The sequence below is a fragment of the Papaver somniferum genome, unplaced genomic scaffold, assembly GCF_003573695.1.
Source record: "Papaver somniferum cultivar HN1 unplaced genomic scaffold, ASM357369v1 unplaced-scaffold_133, whole genome shotgun sequence".
In the NCBI taxonomy this organism is placed as follows: domain Eukaryota; kingdom Viridiplantae; phylum Streptophyta; class Magnoliopsida; order Ranunculales; family Papaveraceae; genus Papaver; species Papaver somniferum.
The window spans coordinates 9409433-9431346 of NW_020622492.1; the positions used below are offsets into that span (position 1 = coordinate 9409433).

General features: G+C 39.9%; 1 protein-coding gene across 1 annotated transcript; it reads left to right on the forward strand.

Annotated features, from left to right (window-relative positions):
- The first annotated feature begins 19190 nt into the window (after positions 1-19190).
- On the forward strand, positions 19191-21548 carry LOC113333600. The gene is made up of 2 exons (XM_026580024.1): positions 19191-20377; positions 21269-21548. The coding sequence occupies exons 1-2, from the start codon at positions 19191-19193 to the stop codon at positions 21546-21548; spliced, it is 1467 nt and encodes a 488-aa protein (XP_026435809.1).
- The last annotated feature ends 366 nt before the right edge of the window (positions 21549-21914 follow it).

The window sequence follows — 21914 nt, forward strand, 5'->3', positions numbered from 1 at the left end:
AACTGCTGAAGTTGAGTTCTGTGAATAAGTTTTTATCGAGTTGTTGACGAATGATGATCGTTGATGATGATGTTGTCCTCGATTTTGGACTTATTTATATTGCAAGAATTATGAATACCCTGATCCCTGTAAGCGTGACGGTTTCTTGAGTGAAAGAGTGGGAAAGTGGGAGATCGTAGTGAAACCATTTCCAGGTCGTGCGGAGACTTGGTTGATCACTCACCCACTACTTTGCTAACTCCTTCAACCGTTGACACGACTTACTCACATTTCTCGTTGTGGATGAATCCACGTGTTGTAGGCTGCCAGACCAAAACCCTAAGTGATATCCCCCATTTGTGACGTGATTGATGTCTCACAAATCGTGGAGTCTGCATGGCAGACGTGCATTTAATTAGTCACATTGACTGATTTTGACAACGAGTCTAGGTTTTGTTGAATTGAGCATAAATGACGAATTGCTCAGTGGAACATTCGAGTAACTGATCAAGTATTTCTCGACGAATTACTGGGTGTTGATGGTTGGATCAATATTCGAGCAATTGAGCAAGTATTACTCAATCCGACGGATTACTGATAAATTATTGAATATTGATAGTTGGATCAATATTCGAGCAATTGAGCAAGTATTGCTCAATTTAGCAAATTACTGATAATTTACTGAATTTTGGTGGACTGAGCAAGTATTTCTCAATTCGGGAAATTATTTATGGATGTCGTGACCCAATAAAATATTAATTAAAATATTGGTAGACTACTAAATATTAAATAATTAATCCAGATGATGATTGCTAGATCAACATAAATTAATTAGTGTTAGAATCCTGCTCAGAATGATGGTTCGTGGAGCGTTTGTTCGAAACCCTAATTTTTTATCGATTGCCCATTAATTATCGAATCGCTGAAAATAGGTCATGAGAGAAGGAGGGACCGACCACATGGGACTATGGACGTCCATGTGATGCCCAATTTCTCAAGTGAGCATACGTCAGGGTCTTGAGTTGACCGGTTGGTGAAGGAATGACGATTAAATGTCAGTTTCATCATTTATTGAAATAGTGCTCGATTGAGCATTAGGTGGTAAAACCTAATTATATAAAAGTGGGGGACCGACCAAGAGGGATGGCATGAGACCGGACCTTGGTGGTTGTGGGACCGCTGATGGGTATTTTCACAAACTCTGAGTTGGTTGTGAAGAGTTTGGACCCAATATGAGCAATTGTGCAAATTAGGTCAAAAGTGTGAAAACGTGTGGGACCGGATTATTGCAAGCCTTAGAGCCGCCCTTGGTCGGTCAAGAGAGCATGCCCGTGTCTCCATAAGGCTCGTGTCTCAGTCATGATAGTTTCGGCATTTTATGATGTGCGTTTGAGCAATATTTCGGATTTTCAGAAGAGTTCGATCTTTGACTGAAATCCTCAATTTTGCTCGAATGATCAGGTATGCTCGTTTGATCAATATTTTGTGAATATTAAAATATTAATATTTTAATATATTTTTCGTGAGTAGCCTAGTTGGTCATGCAACCATGTTGACTTTTGGCTTTTTCATGATTTGCGCAATATTTGAGAAAATATGGAGAAACCACGATTTTTGGGAAGTTTCACAAGATGAGAAAAATAACAATTTATGAAATATTAGGGATTGCAAGGTGTGGGACCGGCCACGACCACGGCTAGGGCATGGTCGGCCGGCCAAGTTGCCCGGTCCCGCAACACCTTTCCCTATTTTTTATTATTATTTTTCGTGAAACTGTACAAAATTGGAAAAACCACAAAATTTGGAGAAACCATGAGTTTTGCTCAAACAATGAAAGTTGCTGAGATGGAGGAGTCTTCATGAGTTTATGAAAACAACAAAAATAAGGAAAAATAATGGAGGATGCCTGGGACCGGCCACGGCCGGCCGGCCGGTGGGCCTGGCTCCTGGGCGCCTCTCCATTATTTTAATATTGTTATTTTCTATCTCCTATTTTGTGCGGTATTCCTCATTTTTCCATATTTTGGATGCGCGTTCGTGCATCATTGTCGAGTACACTTGCACTATTTTATAGGGCTTAGTCCAGATGCCCGATTGTTGAGTATTTATCACTAATTTATGAAATTCAGTGGAGAATGATTCATAAAACTGAGTAATAAAAGTTAGTAGCTTTTTATTATCAATTCACAGGATCAGCCGTGGATTCGACCATGAATTCGGAATAATAAAATATGTATTACCATTCCATGGGATCATGGATTCGACCATGAAATCGGAGTAATAAAATAAGTAGTGATATTACCATTTCATGAGACCAGCCGTGGGTTCGACCATGGAATCAGAGTAATATCTATTACCATTTCATGAGATCGGCTGTGGATTTGATCATGAAATCGGAGTAATAAATTTATCTGTTACCATTTCGATCATGAAATAGGAGTAATGAGATAAGATAGATTATCTTCTAGGAATTCAGTGGTGAATGTCACGGTAGAATTTAATCTCTTGCGTATAGTCAGTGAATCAGTGAGTGTTGCCGACGTCCTGAAGACCTTATTGCTCTCAATCTTACGGAGAACCGCCTAGGTCTATACACGTCTCTCTACATAGTCAGGGAACATTGAGTGTCACCGACGTCCTGAAGGGGTTATTGCTCTCAATTTTACGGAGAACTGCCCAATCGTTCTTCTATGTAGAGGGGGGTCTCTCTCATGTAGTCAGGGAACAGTGAGTGTCACCGACGTCCTGAGGGAGTTATTGCTCTCAATCTTACGGAGAACCGCCCAATTATGTTATTCTACATAGAGGGCTCAACGAAATGCCAGGGATCGAACGCTCAGCTAGTGGAGGCTTTTCGAAAGACATATTCACCGTGGCTTCGTAAAATATGAATTGTCGCTCGTCTGAAAACCGTGTCAGAAACATGCATCATGATTTTACGGTTTTTCCCTTTGTTGAAAATTCACCATCTACAGTTAGGAAACATCATTCTTAATGAAAATATTCTTATAGGAATCTTCAAAGATATTGGAAAGAAAGTTGTACCAGGAGGGAGAAGAAGGCAACCGAGAGGAAGTGTGACAAGCACTGTGTATGTTGAAGTCAAACTAAATGAACCTTTGAGAAGAGGAGGTTGGGTGGATACACCAAATGGCCAAAGAAGATGTGTTATTTATCATTTTGAAATACAACCGTTTAAAATCTGTAAAGATTGCTGGGTAGTTGATCATGATGACAAGGCCTGTAAGAGATTGGCCGTGGAAAAAAAGGTGAAAGCAATGACAGATGAAGAGTATGCAGTTTGGAGCCAAACGGGTGAAGGAAAAGCTTTTCTGGCTAAATATGTTACAAACTCGGATGTCGATATGATGGAGGATGTTGTTGAACAAAATGTGGGTGTTGTTAGTAATTCTACTAGTATCACCTCTACAATTGTTTCCCAAATTGAATCGAGTGATAACTTAGGGATCGAAGATGTTGATCAGAGGAAAAACAAAAGAATTAGAGAAGAAGACTCAATGGGAGACCCTATTACCCATGATTCAAATCCAACTATCACTCATAGTAACCTGATTTATCAAGATGAGGAAAATACTGGGATTAATGATATCCCTATAGAGCATATGATGGAATACCAGGGCATTTATGGTGAGGCGAATCCTAAAGCAGATGATAGCTCAACATCTAATCTCGCTGGGGAAAATGCACAGAAGCGCTATGGGAAAGCTTCAAGTCATACTCAGGTTTATACTTTGAACCCTAACTTTTCCTCTAATTTTAAAATTATTTTTAATTTAGTTAATTTTCAACATAAGGTTTTTTCCAATCCCAATCTTAATAACCCTAATTTTGTTTTCTTCAATTTGTTTGCTATTCGTGGTTTTTTCTTCGCAGAATTAAGGATTTTTTTACTTCCTTGGATTGAGACTTCTCTGCTATTATCTTGTTTTCAATCTTGTTAAACATAATTCCGGCATGAAGTTTCTGTCGTGGAATGTTCAGGGGTTTGGGAATAAATATACTAGGATTCACTTGTGGAACATGATACAAGATAATGATCCAGATATGATCTTCCTGTCAGAAACCAAGAACAAGGATAAGAAAATGATTAGTTATACCTTTAACTTAGGATTCATGAATTATTGTTATGTAATCCTATAGGACTTTCAGGTGGTATTTTTTTGCTTTGGAAAGATGGTATTCAGTTAGATGTTATTGATACCAATAAATTTTTTATTGTTTTCCATGCTACTATTGATGCTAGGAGTGATAAAACTCTGGTTGTCTTCATGTACGATGCTCTTAATGATGATGAGGTTAGAAAGCAGTGGGACTATCTATATGGTCTTGCTAGTAGATTTCACAGTCCCCGGGTGATTATAGGTGACATGAATTTTATCATTAGCAAGGAAGAAAAATTTGGGGGGAATGTTCCTTCTCAAACTGAACTTGATAGAATTAATTATCACTTAGAAAATCTGAACCTAGTTGATGTGCCTTTTGTAGGGAATCCCTATACATGGTATAATAGAAGGGCTGGCAGAAGTCTGGTCTTGGAGAGACTTGATAGAGTTTTAGGTAATGGAGGGTGGTTCAATAATTTTCCTTCAAGTGTGGTCTACTATCTTTTACCTTATGGCAGTGATCACTGTCCTATTTTCTTAGTTAGTGACAGAGAGTCTAATCAATCCATGAGACCATATAAATTCAATAAATGTTGGTTGCTTGACAGGGAATGTGTTGAGTTAATAAAAAATAACTGGAATGTGGATGTTAATGGCTCATATGCCTTTAAATTCTTTGGTTCTCTTAGGAATATAAAATGTGTGCTTATGGATTGGAATCTACATAAATTTGGGAACGTTCAAACAAATATTAGGGACATAGAAGATCAGATAGCTTCTTTATCTCATAATAGTGTCACCAATAGACCTCAGATAGATGAACTAGAAAAGAAACTAAGTTATTAGTATGATGTAAAACATGATTTCTATTTACAAAGGGCTAAGGAAAATTTTCTTACTTTTGATGATAGAAACACAAAATATCTTCATGATAAGGTCAAATTTAGGAGGAAAAGAACTCAGATAGAATCTCTACAATCTGATGTAGGTGTCTGGTTAACAAATAATTCTTTTTATTGCTAGTGAATCAAGAAGAAATTTTTCTAATATCAGTACTACTACTAATCCTCCTTCTCCTGATATTTTTCTATCTGATTTAATTCCTTGCATCACTGATGATGATGAGAACAACATTCTTGTTAGAATACCTACCCCTGAGGAGATTAGGAACATCATTTTCAGATGCAACCATGGACCTCTCCGGGTCCAAATGGGTACCAATCTGGTTTTTACCAAAAGATGTGCGATGTTGTTGGTGAGGACACTTTCAAAATGGTACAGGATTTTTTCCACTCTAAGCATCTTCTAAAACAATTAAATCACAGTTTCATATCTTTAGTTCATAAGAATGAAGCTCCCAAAAAAGCCTCTGATTTTAGACCTATAAGCCTTAGTAATGTAGCGTATAATATTATTAGTAAACTTCTAGCTAGTAGGCTCAAATTGGTTATGGATAAATTTATCAGCCGTTACCAAGGATCTTTTCTTTCTAATAGAAATATACTGATAATATAGTTATTGCTCATGAGTTAATGGATACTATGTGGAAAACTAGAGCTACGAAAGGTCTTATGGCTGTTAAGTTAGATATGTCGAAAGCCTTCGACAGAATTGGGTGGAATTTCCTTATTTCCATTTTCCAGAAATTAGGTTTTCATGAAGAATGGCGTAGTATGATCTATGAGTGTATATCTACTGTTTCAGCCTATATCTTACTTAATGGTGCTCCTGGTGAAGTCTTTTATCCTACAAAGGGTCTTAGACAGGGAGACCCCTTATCTCCTTATTTATTTATTATTTGTATGGAGTGTTTATCTAGGAAACTTTGTATTGCTGAGAATGATAGCTTATTTCAAGGAATTAAAGCTAGTAAAACTTGTTTTCCTGTTAGCCACTTGTTTTTCGCTGACGGCTGTCTCTTGTTTGCTAAAGCAACCATTAAGGGTGCTAAAACCTTAGATGACATTATAAAGACCTTTAGTAAATACTCAAGTCATTCCATTAATCTAGATAAATCTGAGATGGCTTTTGCCCAAAAATGGATAGTAGAGTCAAACGTACTATTGCTGGGATACTAAATATTAAAACCTTAGCTTTAAAAGATAAGTATTTGGGTGTTCCTTTGTTGATTCAGCAGAATAAAATGGAAACTTTCAGCCACTTACCAGGTGCTTTTCAAGATAGGCTAACTTGCTGGAAAGGTTAGAATCTTAACCAACCTTGTAGAACTATTATGGTGCAATATGTTCTTGGTACTCTTGCTTCCCACCTTCTTGCTCTGTTTTCTATGCCAAAGAAAATTATAGATATGTTGGATGGCATTCAAAGAAATTTTTGGTGGAGCAAAAAAACAGGATGTGAAAGGTTTGTTCTTTAGGAAGTGGGATGTTGTAGCTAAACCTAAAGAACATGGAGGTATGAACATTAGGAAAACTGCTGTTTTAAATGAAGCTCTCCTTGATAAGTTAGCTCGGAGAATGTTGACTGAGCTGGATTCTCCTTGGGCTCAGATCATGCATCATAAATATTTTCTTGATCATAACCCTCTTCATTGTATAGGTGAAAGTGGATCTTGGGTTTGGAGAGGAATTTGTAGAGGCCTAAACTTGATTAGGGATAATTATTGCTGGAAGGTAGGAGATGGGTCTAAAATTTCAATTTGGAAAGACAGGTGGGTCCCTTCTTTGGAAAATTTTGTTCCAAACACTTTTTCCTCGTCAAGTCTGAAAACTGTTGATCAATTGATCATGCCTAATAGTTCTGACTGGAACGTAGCTATTAAATACGCTTTTTGATAGTGTAACAGTTAGGGAAATTAGGAAAATCAGAATTCCATTAGAGGGGAAGAAAGACTTATTTGGAAACCTGCCAATAATGGGATTTGCACTGTCAAATGTGCTTACAGAGCTACTGATAAAGAAGATAATGTTCAGGTGCCTAATGCCGGACTTACTACCAATGAATGGAAACATTTTTAGAAGTTATACCTTCCACCTAAAATCTCACACTTTTTATGGAAATGTTTGCAAGAATGTCACTCTTTTAGGGATAAACTTTCTAGGCATGTTAGTAGCATAGACTCTAATTGTGTTATTTGTGATTGTGTGCCTGAAACTCAGGATCACATTCTGCTGAGTTGTAATATTGCTAAACATGTTTGGTCTTCCATAAACCCTGCTTTCTTGTCACTTTTTAACATGTATTCTTTGAATGAATGGATCATAAGTTGGAAATCTAATGGAGTGCAAGGTAGTAATAACAATGGAAACATGGATGATATGATTCTAATTGCAGGTTATACTCTCTGGCAAATACGGAAGATGATATGTGTTGTTATTTTTGATAATGCTCAAATACAGGTAGATAATCTTGTGATAATAATAAAGAAGGATATTGTGGATTGGAAAGAGAATAGAAGGAAATTAATATCCAACAGAAGTATGAATAGAACATCTGTGAATGGAACTCATTGGACTATCCCTCAGTCTGGATACTATAAAGTTAATTTTGATGCCTCATTTTATAAGTTGACAAAGAAAATGGCTTCTGGACTAATAAAAATTGATGATGCAGGTGGAATTCAAGGGGAAGGGAGTATACCAGCAGTAGCTGAGGCTCTAGCTGTATACGAAGCAATAAAGTTGGCAAAGCAAAAAGGGGTTGTCAACCTTCACCTGGAGGGAGATTGTCTTAATGTAGTCAGTGCTTTGAATGGTTCTCAAGGCTCTATACAGTGGACAAGAAATCCAATAATAAGATATTGTCTGGAACTTTTTAAAAAATTTAATAAGTGGTCTGTTTCTCATGTACCAAGGGAAACAAATAGTGTAGCGCATGAACTTGCTAAACATGATAGTTCTGCTGTCGAGTCTATTTTCTGGGAAAATAATGTCCCAATCTGGTTAGATGAAAACTCTGTATTAATTAGATTTTTGGTTGAATGAAATTCCTTTCCTATTAAAAAAAATAAAAATAAAAGTTAGCGCGATCGAACGCGTTTAAATTCCTCAAGGGAAATCCAGACTGTCCATAACAATATTAAGAAACGATCACGTCCACATGATTTGGCCACACAATTTAACAGGTCTAGCCTATTCCTAACAGGACTAGGCAATCGTCACGATAAACATCGGCGGGCCCACTAGCATCCCTGCCGGTCGAAACTCCTTAGCTCATCCGCTGCACACTCAAACGATGGCCCGAACATGGACGTTCACGCTATTAAAAATAAGGCTCAAACGATCTAGACCGACCATGACGGTCTTAGAAGCATCACATCCGTCCAACTTAGCCAGCCAAGTTGGACGGCATATATCGTGTTTTGGGCGATCAAAGAGGCGTCGTTGTGTTCACTGGTAAATCACCTTCATCTTTAGCCGATCGAACCTCACCCGGCAATCCGTGGGAGCATCAAAACGATTGCCCAAAGTAGGATGATCGCGCTGTTAAAAAATAGCTCAAACGAGCTAAGACCGGCCAAAATGGTCTCAAAACTTCACGACCGCCCAACTTAGCTAGCTTAGTTGGACGGCTTAGATTTTCCTTCGAATAATTAAAGAAGTGCTAACGTGTTCACCATCGACCCAACTCCACACTTGGTCGATCGACTTGCTCATAACAAGACAAGAACACATCAAATCGCCGGCCCAAAGTAAGGAGAACGCGCCGATTGAAAACCCTAAAAAATGCTTTGCGGCAACACAATATTGTCCCAAATCAGTCGTGTCCGTCCAACTTAAACCAGCCTAGTTGAACGGCTTAGATTGCGTTTCAGATGATCAAGAAGGTGAACATGAGTTCACCGTCGATCCAACTTCATTACCATTCAATCGACTTACCTGTGAGAAGTCAATAAAGCATCGAATCGCTCGATTGAACTAAACCCCCTAATTCATGTTTGCGGCAGTATGCTACTATCACAAATCGATCGTGACCACTCATCTTCGCCAGCCGAATCGAGTGGCTTAGATCAGATCTTAGATGACCCAGAAGATGTCAATGCACTCACTAGTGGCTCATCTTCACACATCGCCAAATGGCCTGTTCGAATCAACACCAGTGCTTTGATTCGATTAGACAAAATAGGGAGGGCCACATGGCCCTTAAACCCTAAATTACATCAACGACAATACACAACTGCCGCAAATCAATCACGACCGTCCAACTTCGCCAGCCTATTCGGACGGTGTAGATTTATTTTCAGAAAGCTAACAAAGCAGCATTGTGATCGTTGTCCACTCTTCCTCCACAGGAAGTGATCGACCAAGGAATAGCACGCCCATAAGGTCCTCAAACGATCACCCAAAGATGGTCGGTCGTGCTACTTTTAAGACGCTCAATCCGTGACTGATTCGATCGAGCTCAAAAACAATGATGCTTCAAGCACATCGATTATTTTCAGCTGCTTATTCGAAAGCGATGCTTTGCATACATCGATTATAAGCAATGCTTTATAAATATTGGTTTCGCAAATAATTTATTATTTGACCAAAAGCATTGTGTGATGCTTTCAGCAACGAGTACCACGACTCGACCCACTTACTCGAGACATCAAACATGTCACAAACTGGGGGATGCTCACTGGGGTATTGGTCTGGAGGTTTACAGCGTGCAACGCGCCCATTACGAGAAAGTGTCAGGAAAGAACAGACGGTTAACAACAATGAGATAGTGGGTGAACGTGTGATTAATCTTCCCTCATAACGGAAACACAATGATCACCACCTTTCGCACAAACCCACTTCTCCACTACTTAACTTCCTCCACTTCCTAAGAGATCGGGGTGCGCTCAATGACTTGTATAAATAGGTTTTCAACTTATTCAAACGGACAGACAACACAAGTGTTATCAACACAAGTAGCCAGAAACCATTTTTCTGATACAAGTCATAAACATCCACACCTTCATAATTCAACATTTTGATCTCAAACACCTTCTTCGCTTCTCTCCCTAAGAGCAACCCTTATCCTTCACCTTGTGACCAAATTGAATCTGGAACGACCATTTCTTGGTTTAGGCCAGAGTCTTACAGATTGATCTCTCGAACTGAAAAGTACTCTCGTGCAGTGCATTTGTTTAGGGTTTGAATTCATTTCTCATCAACACACCCGCAAATTTACCAAAAACAATAGAACCAGTTTTTATCCTCAAACAACCGGGTTATCCCTGGTAGACAAAACATCATAGTAGAAAGGATCATTTCTACTAAACAAAGGCAAGAGCATACCATCATCCAACTGTCCAACACTGATAAGCAAGTTGTTCTCATCATAAGGGAAGCTCCGGATCAGAGATTCAGTGAGAACATCAAGGACATTAACAAATGAGATGTTAAACTTATGAAGGCGAAAAGACTTGGAGATCTCATCCAAGGACAAGTGAGTGTAGCTATCTTTGTCACACAGTCGCAGCCTTTGAAGATCATAGTGAGGTGGAGGAGGAGGAAGATCCTCAACAGCAATCCCTTCAACCTCAGGGTCTGCTACAGCCTCAGATCCCGCAACCACCTCAGTTCCCTCAGGTATCTCAATATCCTAAGGGGGAGAATAGGGCGTAGCATCCGGGTGATCCGGCTCAGTAGACTACCTGGGATTCCAATCCCTGCGCACAGTTTCTTCGGAAGCCTCATGATCCCTAACATCAGCAGAAAACACAGTCCTTCAACAATGGCGGACAAAATTTGCAGTTTACTCCAAAAAAAAATTAGGGCAAAAACGAATACACTTTGGGTATGGGTTTATCTAAACCAACCAAGGAAAGTATTCTAATCCTATCAAAAGACGAAACAGAGGATTGCTCAACACCATGAATATAGTTGCAGATGAAGAACAATCATGGCACAATCATGGCGAAAATGCGAAATGAAAACGAACCCAAGTTCTCATACAACACCAAGAAGCAAATGAGAATCGAAACTCTCACATGCAAGTAAAACAACAAATTCAAACAATCAAAGAAGAGGAAACATAACCAATTATGGAGGATACGGAAAACTACATCAAAATCAAAGGCGAGTGTATACTAACCTGATTGATGAAGAGCGAGAACGAGCTTCTGAAGAACAAGAAGGAAAACGACAGTTAAAGGAAAAGAAGACAAAAAAAAATCTCTGAGAAAGGAGAGAGAGCGACAGTTCCTGAGAAGAGGGAAAGTTAATGAAATTTCATCTTTATTCTCTTCTTATAGGCGGCTGGAGAATCCAAAAATTTGGATGTCCCGAAATTCAAGGGGAAGTTATTGCATGAAAATACACATGGGGACCACCCAACCGGTACGTGCAAAAATAGCAGCGTTTCGAATGTTTTTTCTTCGAATCCTACCAAACGGTAGAATATGAAAGAAAAGGGGCAAACTGTGAATATCAATATTTTGCGGAGCACGTGTCGCGGTTTCAGTGGTCGCATACAAGATAATTGTATAGCTCTCGCTATACAAAGAAACCTGAGTAGCAGAAGATACCTTCTTAGATCTACTTTATCTTATCCCAAGAAGGGATACCTTGACGACCAAGATAAAAAAGTAAAAGCCTAGTCTAGAGAGAGGCAGCTGGCGAAGGGACAGAGGTAGATGACATATATAATCATCATTAAATGAACAAATCTCTTATCTACACACTTAACCAAAGCACGTGGAGAGAGATGATATGGCAGAGTCTGATTGGTAAAGGATAGCGGTGAAAGAAGGTACAATTTGTACTGAGGCTGGGAAGTTCCCAAAGGAACGTGGGTCAGCTAAGGTGGAAGAGTCCGACTGGAGAAAGCATGCGGTGAACGAAGTTACCATTTGTACCAAAGGTATATCAGGAAACGATGGATGCAAAGACAACAAAGATATACCTAGAGCAAAAGGGGCTATAAATACCAATCTTCACCAACAAATCAGGGGCATTCAATACCTAGGAGAAGAAGATCTAGTCTTAATCTTATACCTATTTAATGTTTAGAAGTTAAGTATTTACTTCAACTTGAGTTCTCTCTATTACTTTGCGAAGCATTTAAGATCTTTGTAACCACCAAAACTTAATACAAACAATCACCCATTACCCCGTGGACGTAGACGAAAGTCAAACCACGTAATCTCTTGTGTCTCATGATAACTTAGTTGCATTTACATTATATTTGTGTCCTTCGTTATTATCGTGATCTTGAGTATATTTTATAACTTAGCATTATCAGTTCAACAGATGTATCAGTATCACATATTCTTCGATCCTCTGAGTTGTATACATTACATGGACTATGGGAAAATTAGTAGTCACAAAAGCGATTCGGACGACGTGCCTACACTTTAGGTGACCACTGGAGATGGTAAATAAAGTGATTACTGGAGAAGCAAAGAGGGTAAAGCGTGAGCATAAATGGACTTGGGAAGTTTTCTTAGCACGCCTATTGTTAGTTAGGCCGAGATAAGAATGAAAGGCGGACTTGAAAATTGGATATAACTAGTTTTTGTTAGCCAAGTCATGATAATAGAATTACTAGATAAAGGAAACCGACGACGATCCCCTTGAATGAGAATGCAGAGCACAGTTCAAAGTAAATGCAGAACCCAGTTCATAGTATCACTGTCGCCTGGTTGCATAAAACAACACCGCTACCAAACTTTTATAGATTACTACATCATCTTGTTAGAGCACTGCTCGGTCGAACTCGCATGTGTTGCTATCTCAAGCATGTTTGTCAATGTTAGTGATCAAAATTATAAGTCTTGATTTCTATCCTATTTATAGATGCCTCGGACTAGGACATAGTTTGTGTAGTTGAGCTTAGACTTCACGGCGCTTATCACTTGAAGATGAAGAACTACTAAGGAGAGCTTGTGGAACTTCATCGACAAAAGGTATGTGCAGAGTTAAACTCATCTATCACTTGAAAATTCTATTTCTACTTTATCTCCTATATTGAGACATAAGTCGTGTTACGATATAGTTTTCTCTATACATATTTAAGATTTCGAGCTTAGTATATCTCGCTTACATATTTCTCGAAATATGTGTTGGTAAGATTTCTCTCTGACCAAGTTCATCTTATATCATGAGAAAATTGCAGAGTAACATCTTACATGGTTTGTGTGATACAATCATTTGGTGTAAGACTTGGAATGTTTCGATAATGATTATTTCAATATCTTGAAAATTTCTTTGATGCTAATAGTGTGTGAAAACGGTTATTGTCATTATAGAAGAATGTTTCAATGATTGAAATAAAGAGTTTAGAATCCTGTAACCATTATTGGATATAAGCATAGTGTGTTCGCACATTAGTGTATAAGTCCAAAACCGGGAGCCTCAAGTATGCATACTTGTGTGTATACAAAAAGGTTGTAGGATCCTAAAGTATGCACACTTGTGTGTATCAATAAGGAATGCAATCATTGCAAACCGTGGTTATAATGTTCATGTATTGATTCGAGTGAATCAAACCGATTTCGCTTCAATTGTGTTCTTGTATAAATTTGGAGATGGTGGATTTTCGACAAGGGAAAAATCATAAAACCATAGTTATACATACTCCGGATCCGGCAATCGGATGAGTATTGAGACTCATGTCTCTCAATAAAGCCTGAAAGCTCATACCATAAAACCTCTGACTGAGAAGGTTGTCTTTCACAGTATATGTAGATGTGTAGTCTCCCAACTGAGGCCACGACACATCTCATGAATACTGAGAAATTTCAGTAATTATTTCTGCATAGAATCGAAATATTGGATGGCTCCTAGACAGCATGCCTGCTAGTATAGAGCAACAACGTCTTCAGGATGCAACCAGGTTTTCCCTGACTATATAGGAGAAATATGACACTCCAGCAAGTTCATATTTCTCAACTCTCAGATAATTAATGCTCCTAGATATGAAGCCCTTCTAGTATAGAGCCATCAATTTATTATCTCTAATCGTAGATGAATATTCAACTATATTCTATGATTCTTTGAATGTTTCGTTACTTCAATTTATGGTTTTCCACAGCAGAATTCCATGGGTTAGTAATAAATGTTCAGCGTGCAGGCATCTGAGCATCGAATAAGCCCTGACTAAAATGGTGCAAGTGTACTTAGCAATAATGCACAGACCGGCATCTGAATGCGCGAAAGAGCATTTCAGAACACGAAGGAACGATGAACCTATGCAAAATAGAAAGAAAAATAATAATAAAAAAATATTTGCAAAGGCGCCAGGGGATTGGGGTCATCAGCCGTCCAGTCATGCCGTTAACAGTCCCACGCCCAATTTTATATTTTATTATTTTTCCATGATCTCATGAAAATTCTCTCATTCGAGCAAATCTCCTTCGTTTCAAGGAAATTCTCTAATCTCATGATATTTCTTTATGTCAAGGAAAATAATAAAATTAGGGAAAGGTATCACAGGACCGAGCACCAGCCGGCCGTCCTTGCCTTAGCCGTGGCCGGTTCCACACCTCAGTTCCCCATTATTTTATTATTTCCCTCAATCCATGAAAATTCTCTGATTTCATGAATTTTCCCTAAACCCATGAAAATTATTATAAAATTAAGGAAATCGTGGGGCCGGACTCTAGCCGGACGGCCATGCCCTAGCCGGTCCCACACGTCCCTTATTTTATTATTATTATTACTTGTTTTTCTTTCCTCATTCCATGAAAACTCCCTGATTTCAACAAAATACTTTGGTTTCAACAAATCTCTTTGAAAATTACATAAAATTGGGAAGAGTGCCCTAGGACCGTGACCATTGGCCGGCCGGCCATGCCTTGACCATTGTCGGTCCCACACTCCATCATTCCCTATTTTATTATTATTTTATTTCTCTCATCTCATGGAAGTTCCCTAATTTCATAAAACTCTCCAGTTTCATGGAATTTCCCTCAAATCAGAGAAAATACATAAAATCACATAAAACTGGGAAAGTGTGGGACCGTGATTGTCAGACAGCCGACCATGCCCTAGCCGTGGTCGGTCCCACACCTCGTAATTCCCTGTTTTATCTATTATTTTTCATCATCTCATGTATTTTTGCTAATTTCAGCAAAACCTTGGATTCTGCATATTTTCTCAAAATGTTTCTCAAACGCGCATCGGAAAATGTCGAAACTCTCAGGACTGAGACACGGATACCATGGTGACACGGTCACATCCACTTGACCGACTAAGGGTGAATCTAAGGCTTGAAAATATCCGGTCCCACACGCTTTAATAATTTTAACCTAATTTGCTCGATTACTCATATTAGGTTCAAACTCTTTTCAAACAATTGAGGGTTTGCTCAAACGACCATCAATTGGACCCACAGCTACCAAGAGCCGGTCTCATGACCTCTTGGTCGGTCCCTCATCTTTTCATGACTAGGTTTTATTATCTGACGCTCACACGAGCATTATTTTAATAAATGATTAAACCAGCATTTAATCATTCTTTCACCAACTGGTCTTCAAGAGACTTTGGTATTTTTCTCATTAGAGCATCTGGAAGTTACATGGTCGACTCATCATCCCCTGTATCCGTTCCCTGCAATCCCTGCTTCGCTGATTTTCAATAAATCGTTAATTCATTAAAATTAGGGTTTTGAATCCAGAGCTCTGCGAAAACATAATTCTGAGCAGAGTCAAATGCTGATAATTTTATGTTGATCCTATGATCAACACTTTGTTTATTATACTCGACCCAACATTCAATATCTTAAATTAATATTTTATTTGGTCATGTTACCAACAATTCATCAAACGAGCAATATTTGCTCAAACCGACTATATTTGCTCAGACTAGCAATATCTGCTCAAACCAGCAATATTTGCTCAGATTAAATAATATTGGTTCAACTATCAATATTCAATGATTCAGCAACACGGTTTGCTCGTCTTAGGTTATCAACATAATAATACCTCGTCTCAGCGGACATTTAATTCATGAGTTTCAGAACATTTTCAAATCATGTTCAACTCAGCAATACATGGACTCATCGTCCCATAAAGTTAGAAACTGACTCCACAATCACGAGACATCAATCGTGTCACATGGGTGGATAATAACTAGGGTTTTGGTCTAGCGGTTTACAACACATGTGTTCATACACACGACGATAATGTGAGCAAGTCGTGCAATCAGTTGGAAGAGTCAGCAAAGTTGTGGGTGGAAAGTTAACCAAGTCTCCGCACGATGAGCAACTGGTTTTGACATGATTTACCACTTCCCCATTATCTGATTCCAGCAACTGTCACACTTCATGGGATTATGGTGTTTTCAACTTATCAATATAAAAGACCTCTGAATCATGATTGAAAGGACAAGGAATTTTTCGGCAAGTTCATACAGACAATCTTTCATCTACACGAACTCATCGTCTGAGCAATCACTCTCAATTGAGTAAAATTCAATCATTCGGAGCGTTCTTACGCTGAATTCATAACACACCTACAATCTCAGATCACCATTGATCTCACATATTTTCTAAGCTTCCCTCCTACAGATCAACCCATCCTCTCTTGTGACCGAATTGACTCTGGAACGACCATTGTTCTTGGTTAGGCCGGAGTCCTACAGATTGATCTCCCGAACTTAAAGCACTCCCTTTTTGCACTGCATCTGTGTGAGGTTCAACATTTCGCTCGGTTGAAGGAGTCTCCACACGTATGTCTCTTCAATTCCGTAAAAACCAGCAAATCCTTTTTCCCCATCTACAGATTGGCGACCGCCGTGGGAGATTAATCTCTCGGTTGCATTCTCACAATTTCACAAGATGGTTGGTCTTAGGACTAATTCAACTGATCCAAACCCGATCCAGAACCTTTAAAATGCAATGTTCCACCTTCCAACGTTACATCCGACGGCACGAAAAACGGAAGAACCCCGACTCTGACAGAGTTTACTCAAATCCTGGAGATTCACACCAGGAACATGGATCTAATGAAGAGTATGATGAACCACATACTCGATTTCCTCATCAAACTGACATCTGAGTTAGGCGGCATCTCCGCTTCAGAAGTCCCAACATTGGAGACTGATTCGTCACCTGACCCTCAAAGCAATAGCTTCACTACTTATGAGAAGTCGGTGGATCAGGAAGTTACACAATTGATCGAAAATTTGTGTGAACATTTACACTTTTCCAGGGAGAAGCGTACAGACACGTTTACCGCACTCAGCCAGATATCATCTGATGCCTAAATAACTCCACCAACCCCAGCAGTTGAAGAATTATCCATGGTGTCTGAACATTCGATCGACAACATCACTTTTTGAGAAGAATATCGTGTGGAAGATGAAGGACATAATCGAGCTTTGTACGTGACTGGTTTCGTCAAGGGCTCTGAATTCAGGAGGGTTCTCGTTGATACAGGCGCTTCCACAAACATCGTCACTATGAAAACTCCCAGGATGGCCAGATTCCCACAAGGTAAAATTGTTCGCCACCCCATTCTAATTACAGGATTTGAAGGAAGCCAAAGCCATACATATGGATATGCGTATATAGATTTGAGGGTAGGGCCAATTCAATCAAAAGTGAAGTTTCATGTGATCGAGCAAGAACTTGACTATCACATGATACTTGGGCGACCGTGGCTCCATGACAACAAGGTGGGTCCCTCAACCTACCATCAATGTATGAAGGATTTACTCAACAACAAGATCGTTCGCATAGCTGCTTCATCTCTCCTTACGCTCTGGCCTATGATGCTGAATTCATCGAACCCCAGAGAAGAATTCCTGAACCTCCTAAGAAGATCTACAGCACTCCACTTCCAAGTTGGAAGACTATCGAAGCAGATGCTGACATGTCATCACTACCTTCAGAAGAAGAATCGGTCAAATCACCTGCTACACCGTTTAAACGCCGTAAGGACCAAGTCATGGCCCCAGGATCCAATTTTATGAGCATTCATGATGCAGAAGAGAGGGTCATTTATCGGCGGCGCAAAGATTATCAATTAATAGGGGAGATTGATCAAGAGTCTCCCCGCACTAATGAATCATGTCAGATCGAGCAAACACCTGATGATGAGGTTCAAGATGCTTCGCAATAGTTGCAAGATGACACGAATTCTACTACTGATGATATTGAAATGGTTAACATCGGCACAGAAGAATATCCGAGACCAATCTTAATCAGTTCTGCACTATCACTGGAGGAACGCACAGGCCTGGTAGATTTGTTGAAAGAGTATCGGGATATCTTTGCTTGGACGTACGAAGAAATGCCTGGTCTGGATGACAAACTGGTCACTCACCGTATACATATCACTCCCGGCTCCAAATATGTCAAACAACCGCCTAGACAGTTCAGGCTTGAGGTCGAGGAACAAATCAAGGTCGAAATTCAGAAATTGCTAGTAGTAGGATTTTATCAAACCCATTCAACATCCAACATGGCTGGCTAACGTTGTTCCAGTTAAGAAAAAGAATGGTCAAATCATATGTTGTGTAGATTTCAGGAACCTGAATAAATGTTGTCCATGATTTTCCTTTACCCAACATTGATATGCTTGTCGATGCAACCAGCGGCCACGGTATGTTCTCATTCATGGATGGTTACAGTGGATACAACCAGATCAAAATGTTTGAACATGATGCTTCCAAGACTGCGTTTCGCACTCCCATTGGGAATTTTCACTATACTATGATTCCCTTTGGATTGAAGAATGCAGGTGCTACCTACCAACGAGCCATGAAAGCAATATTTCACGATATGATGCATAAGCAAGTAGAAGACTATGTCGACGACGTTGTGGTGAAATCGAAAGATCGAGCATCGCATATAGAAGTTCTGAGGAAAGTTTTTGAAAGATGCAGAGAATACAAGTTGAAGATGAATCCTCTGAAATGCGCTTTTGGAGTTTCTTATGAGAAGTTTCTAGGATTCCTGGTCCATGCCGAAGGTATCAAAGTTGATCCAGACAAAGCAAAATCTATTACTACCATGCCTCCTCCACGCACTGTGAAGGAACTACAGAGTTTCATGGGAAAGGTAAATTACATCAGACGCTTCATACCGGGATTAGCTCAACTTATTGCTTCGTTCACTCCTCTGCTGAAGAAGGGAGCAAGTTTCACCTGGACAGTTGTTCAGCAAGAGGCGTTCCAGAAGATACAACAAATACTTTTATCGCCCGCAGTCATGAGATCTCCAGTACAAGGACGACCACTCATATTATACACGGCTTCCAGTGATGTTGCTATCGGGTCACTGCTAGCTCAAGAAGATGAAGAATGCGTCGAATATCCAATTTACTATTACATCCGAACCATGAAGGACGCTCAACTCAGATACCCGAAAGCTGAAAGAGCATGCCTGGCATTAGCTCATGCAATGCAGAGGTTCAGATGTTATTTGTTGTCCAACAAGGTTGTGCTCGTCTCCGAAGATGATCCCATAAAGTTTTTACTCTCAAAACCCGCTCTAATAGGAAGACCTGCAAAATGGCTGCTTCAGATGTCAGAGTTCGACATAGTATGCGTTTCTCCCAAAGCAATCAAAGGTCAAGCGGTAGCAGATTTACTGTCTGCCTTTCGAGGAGAAGATTCCACGACATTACAGGACGATGTACCAGGTGAATTTCCAGAAATTTCAGTCGTCAAGGAAGAAACGTGGTTGTTGTACTTTGATGGATCTGCTACTCCTAACAACGATACTGGAGCAGCGGGCATAGTCTTAGTCTCTCCATATGGTGAAGTATTCTCACATTCATTTAAGCTGGACTTCCGCTGTACAAATAATTCAGCAGAATATGAAGCCTTCTTGCTAGGATTATCCTTAGATAAACAAGAAGGAGCGATGCATCAGGAGATCAGAGGAGATTCAAAACTGCTGGTCAATCAAATGAATGGGATATACTCTCTCAAGGAGATAACGCTTGCTCCATCCAGGGATGAGGAGCAGCGACTCCTAACTCATTTCTCTGATGCAACTATCACCCATACTGTCCGGACCAACAATAGACATGCTGATTGCTTAGCAACCCTCGCCTCCAAATTGCAATTCGAAGGGTCAGAGAAAGCTATCATAGTACAAAGACGAGCTGTATCATCCACATGGCTTAGTCAAACCGAAGATGCTCAAGCAAACGACTGGAGAACACCTATTATTCATGAACTGAGCAGTTCCATTACAAAAGGAGCAGTCAGCCTTAAGGATCTAAAGAATTTCTTTCTGCTCCACAGGGACTTGTACCATCGTAACCTCGATGCCTCTCTATCACGGTTCCTTGGCGATGAAGAAGTGAAGGAAAATCTCGAAAGTGTGCATCAAGAAATATATGGACAGACGCTGGTGACAACACTTTATAGAAGACTTCAAAGGCTCGGGTATTATTGTCCCTCCATGGAGGCACAATTAAGAACTTTGCATGGATCTTGTCCTAATTGTCAGACGCCTCCTCATCATTTAGAGGCCCTGAATCTTCATCATACCGGGGACTGGAGGCAGCCTTACATTGAATACCTTCGAGACAAAAAATCACCACCAGGAAATAAAGATGCAATCAAACTCATTCAGAAAGCTAAAAGATTTGTCTATCTTGACGGGATCATGTACCGCAAAAGCTTTGGAGGAGACTTGTTGAGATGCCTGGCTGGAGATGAAATTCTGACAGTCCTGAAAGAAACCCATGAATGAGAACACCAGGGGAAAAAGAAATTGTTTCTTCAAATTCACGAGAAGTATTACTGGCCGACTATAGAAGATGATACAGACGCGTACGTTCAGAAGTGTCATCGATGTTCGGTCCACGGTAACCTTATTCATACCCCTTGTCTCCCGTTACACTCTGTGAATAGTCCATGAACTTTCTATAGATGGGGACTTGATATCATCGAAAATATCAATCCAGCATCTTCAAAACAGCATGAACACATCATCACAACTACTGAGTATTTCACTAAGTGGGTCGAGGCAATCCCACTCAGAGGTACTAAGGGAGTAACTATTGCAGCCTTCATCAAGGAACACATTATATGTAGATTTGGCGTTCCTAAACAAATCATCACAGATAATGGGAATCCTTTCGCCAATAAGGATGTCGAGAAATTGCTCAAGCAGTACGGGATCAAACCGATTTTCTCTCCACCATACTATCCCCAAAGAAATGGTAAAGCAGAGAGTACCAACAATACTTTGATCCGGATTATCAGTCGAACAATTCATGACAATCCACGATCGTGGAATGAGCAATTACCCATGGATTTGTGGGCTTACAGGACTGCACCAAGGAGCTTGATTGGAACATCACCGTACTCGCTCGTCTATGGGGATGATGCTATACTCCCAGCTGAGATAAAAATTCCTTCAGCAAGGATTGCAAAGGCCATTGGAATACGATGGAATGAAGCTGAAGTGTCAAAGTCAAGAGTTTCTGAACTGGACATGCTCAAATCAAAGAGAGCTAAAGTAGAAAAGTATGTGGAGGCTTACAAACAGAGAATATCTAGATCTTACAACAACATGGGGCATATGTTCCATCTCCTCAATGATCGGTAACAACCCTGCAAATGTAGTCAGGAGGGTTGGTAGAAAACCTTTCCACACTTCGGTCGTAGCAATATTCCCATATCTTTTCCAGAATTTGGTGTAAGAGGTGTGTGACACTTGGGAATGACGAATCCACCGACCACCTCATTGTGCGGGAAAGTATTGATCAAAGGAGCTTCACATAAGAGTCCAGCTGTTGGATATTCACGAGCGTGAATCCTGTTTCCATCCTCCACGGATTCTGCAGAGTCTTCACAGACCCAATTGCTGCTATCTTCAACTTCAATCACGGACACGGACTTTCAATTCCTTCTCCTTCTAGCGTCAACAACGACACGAACATCCGCCTGCGACGAAATGAAGGAGTATTTAATT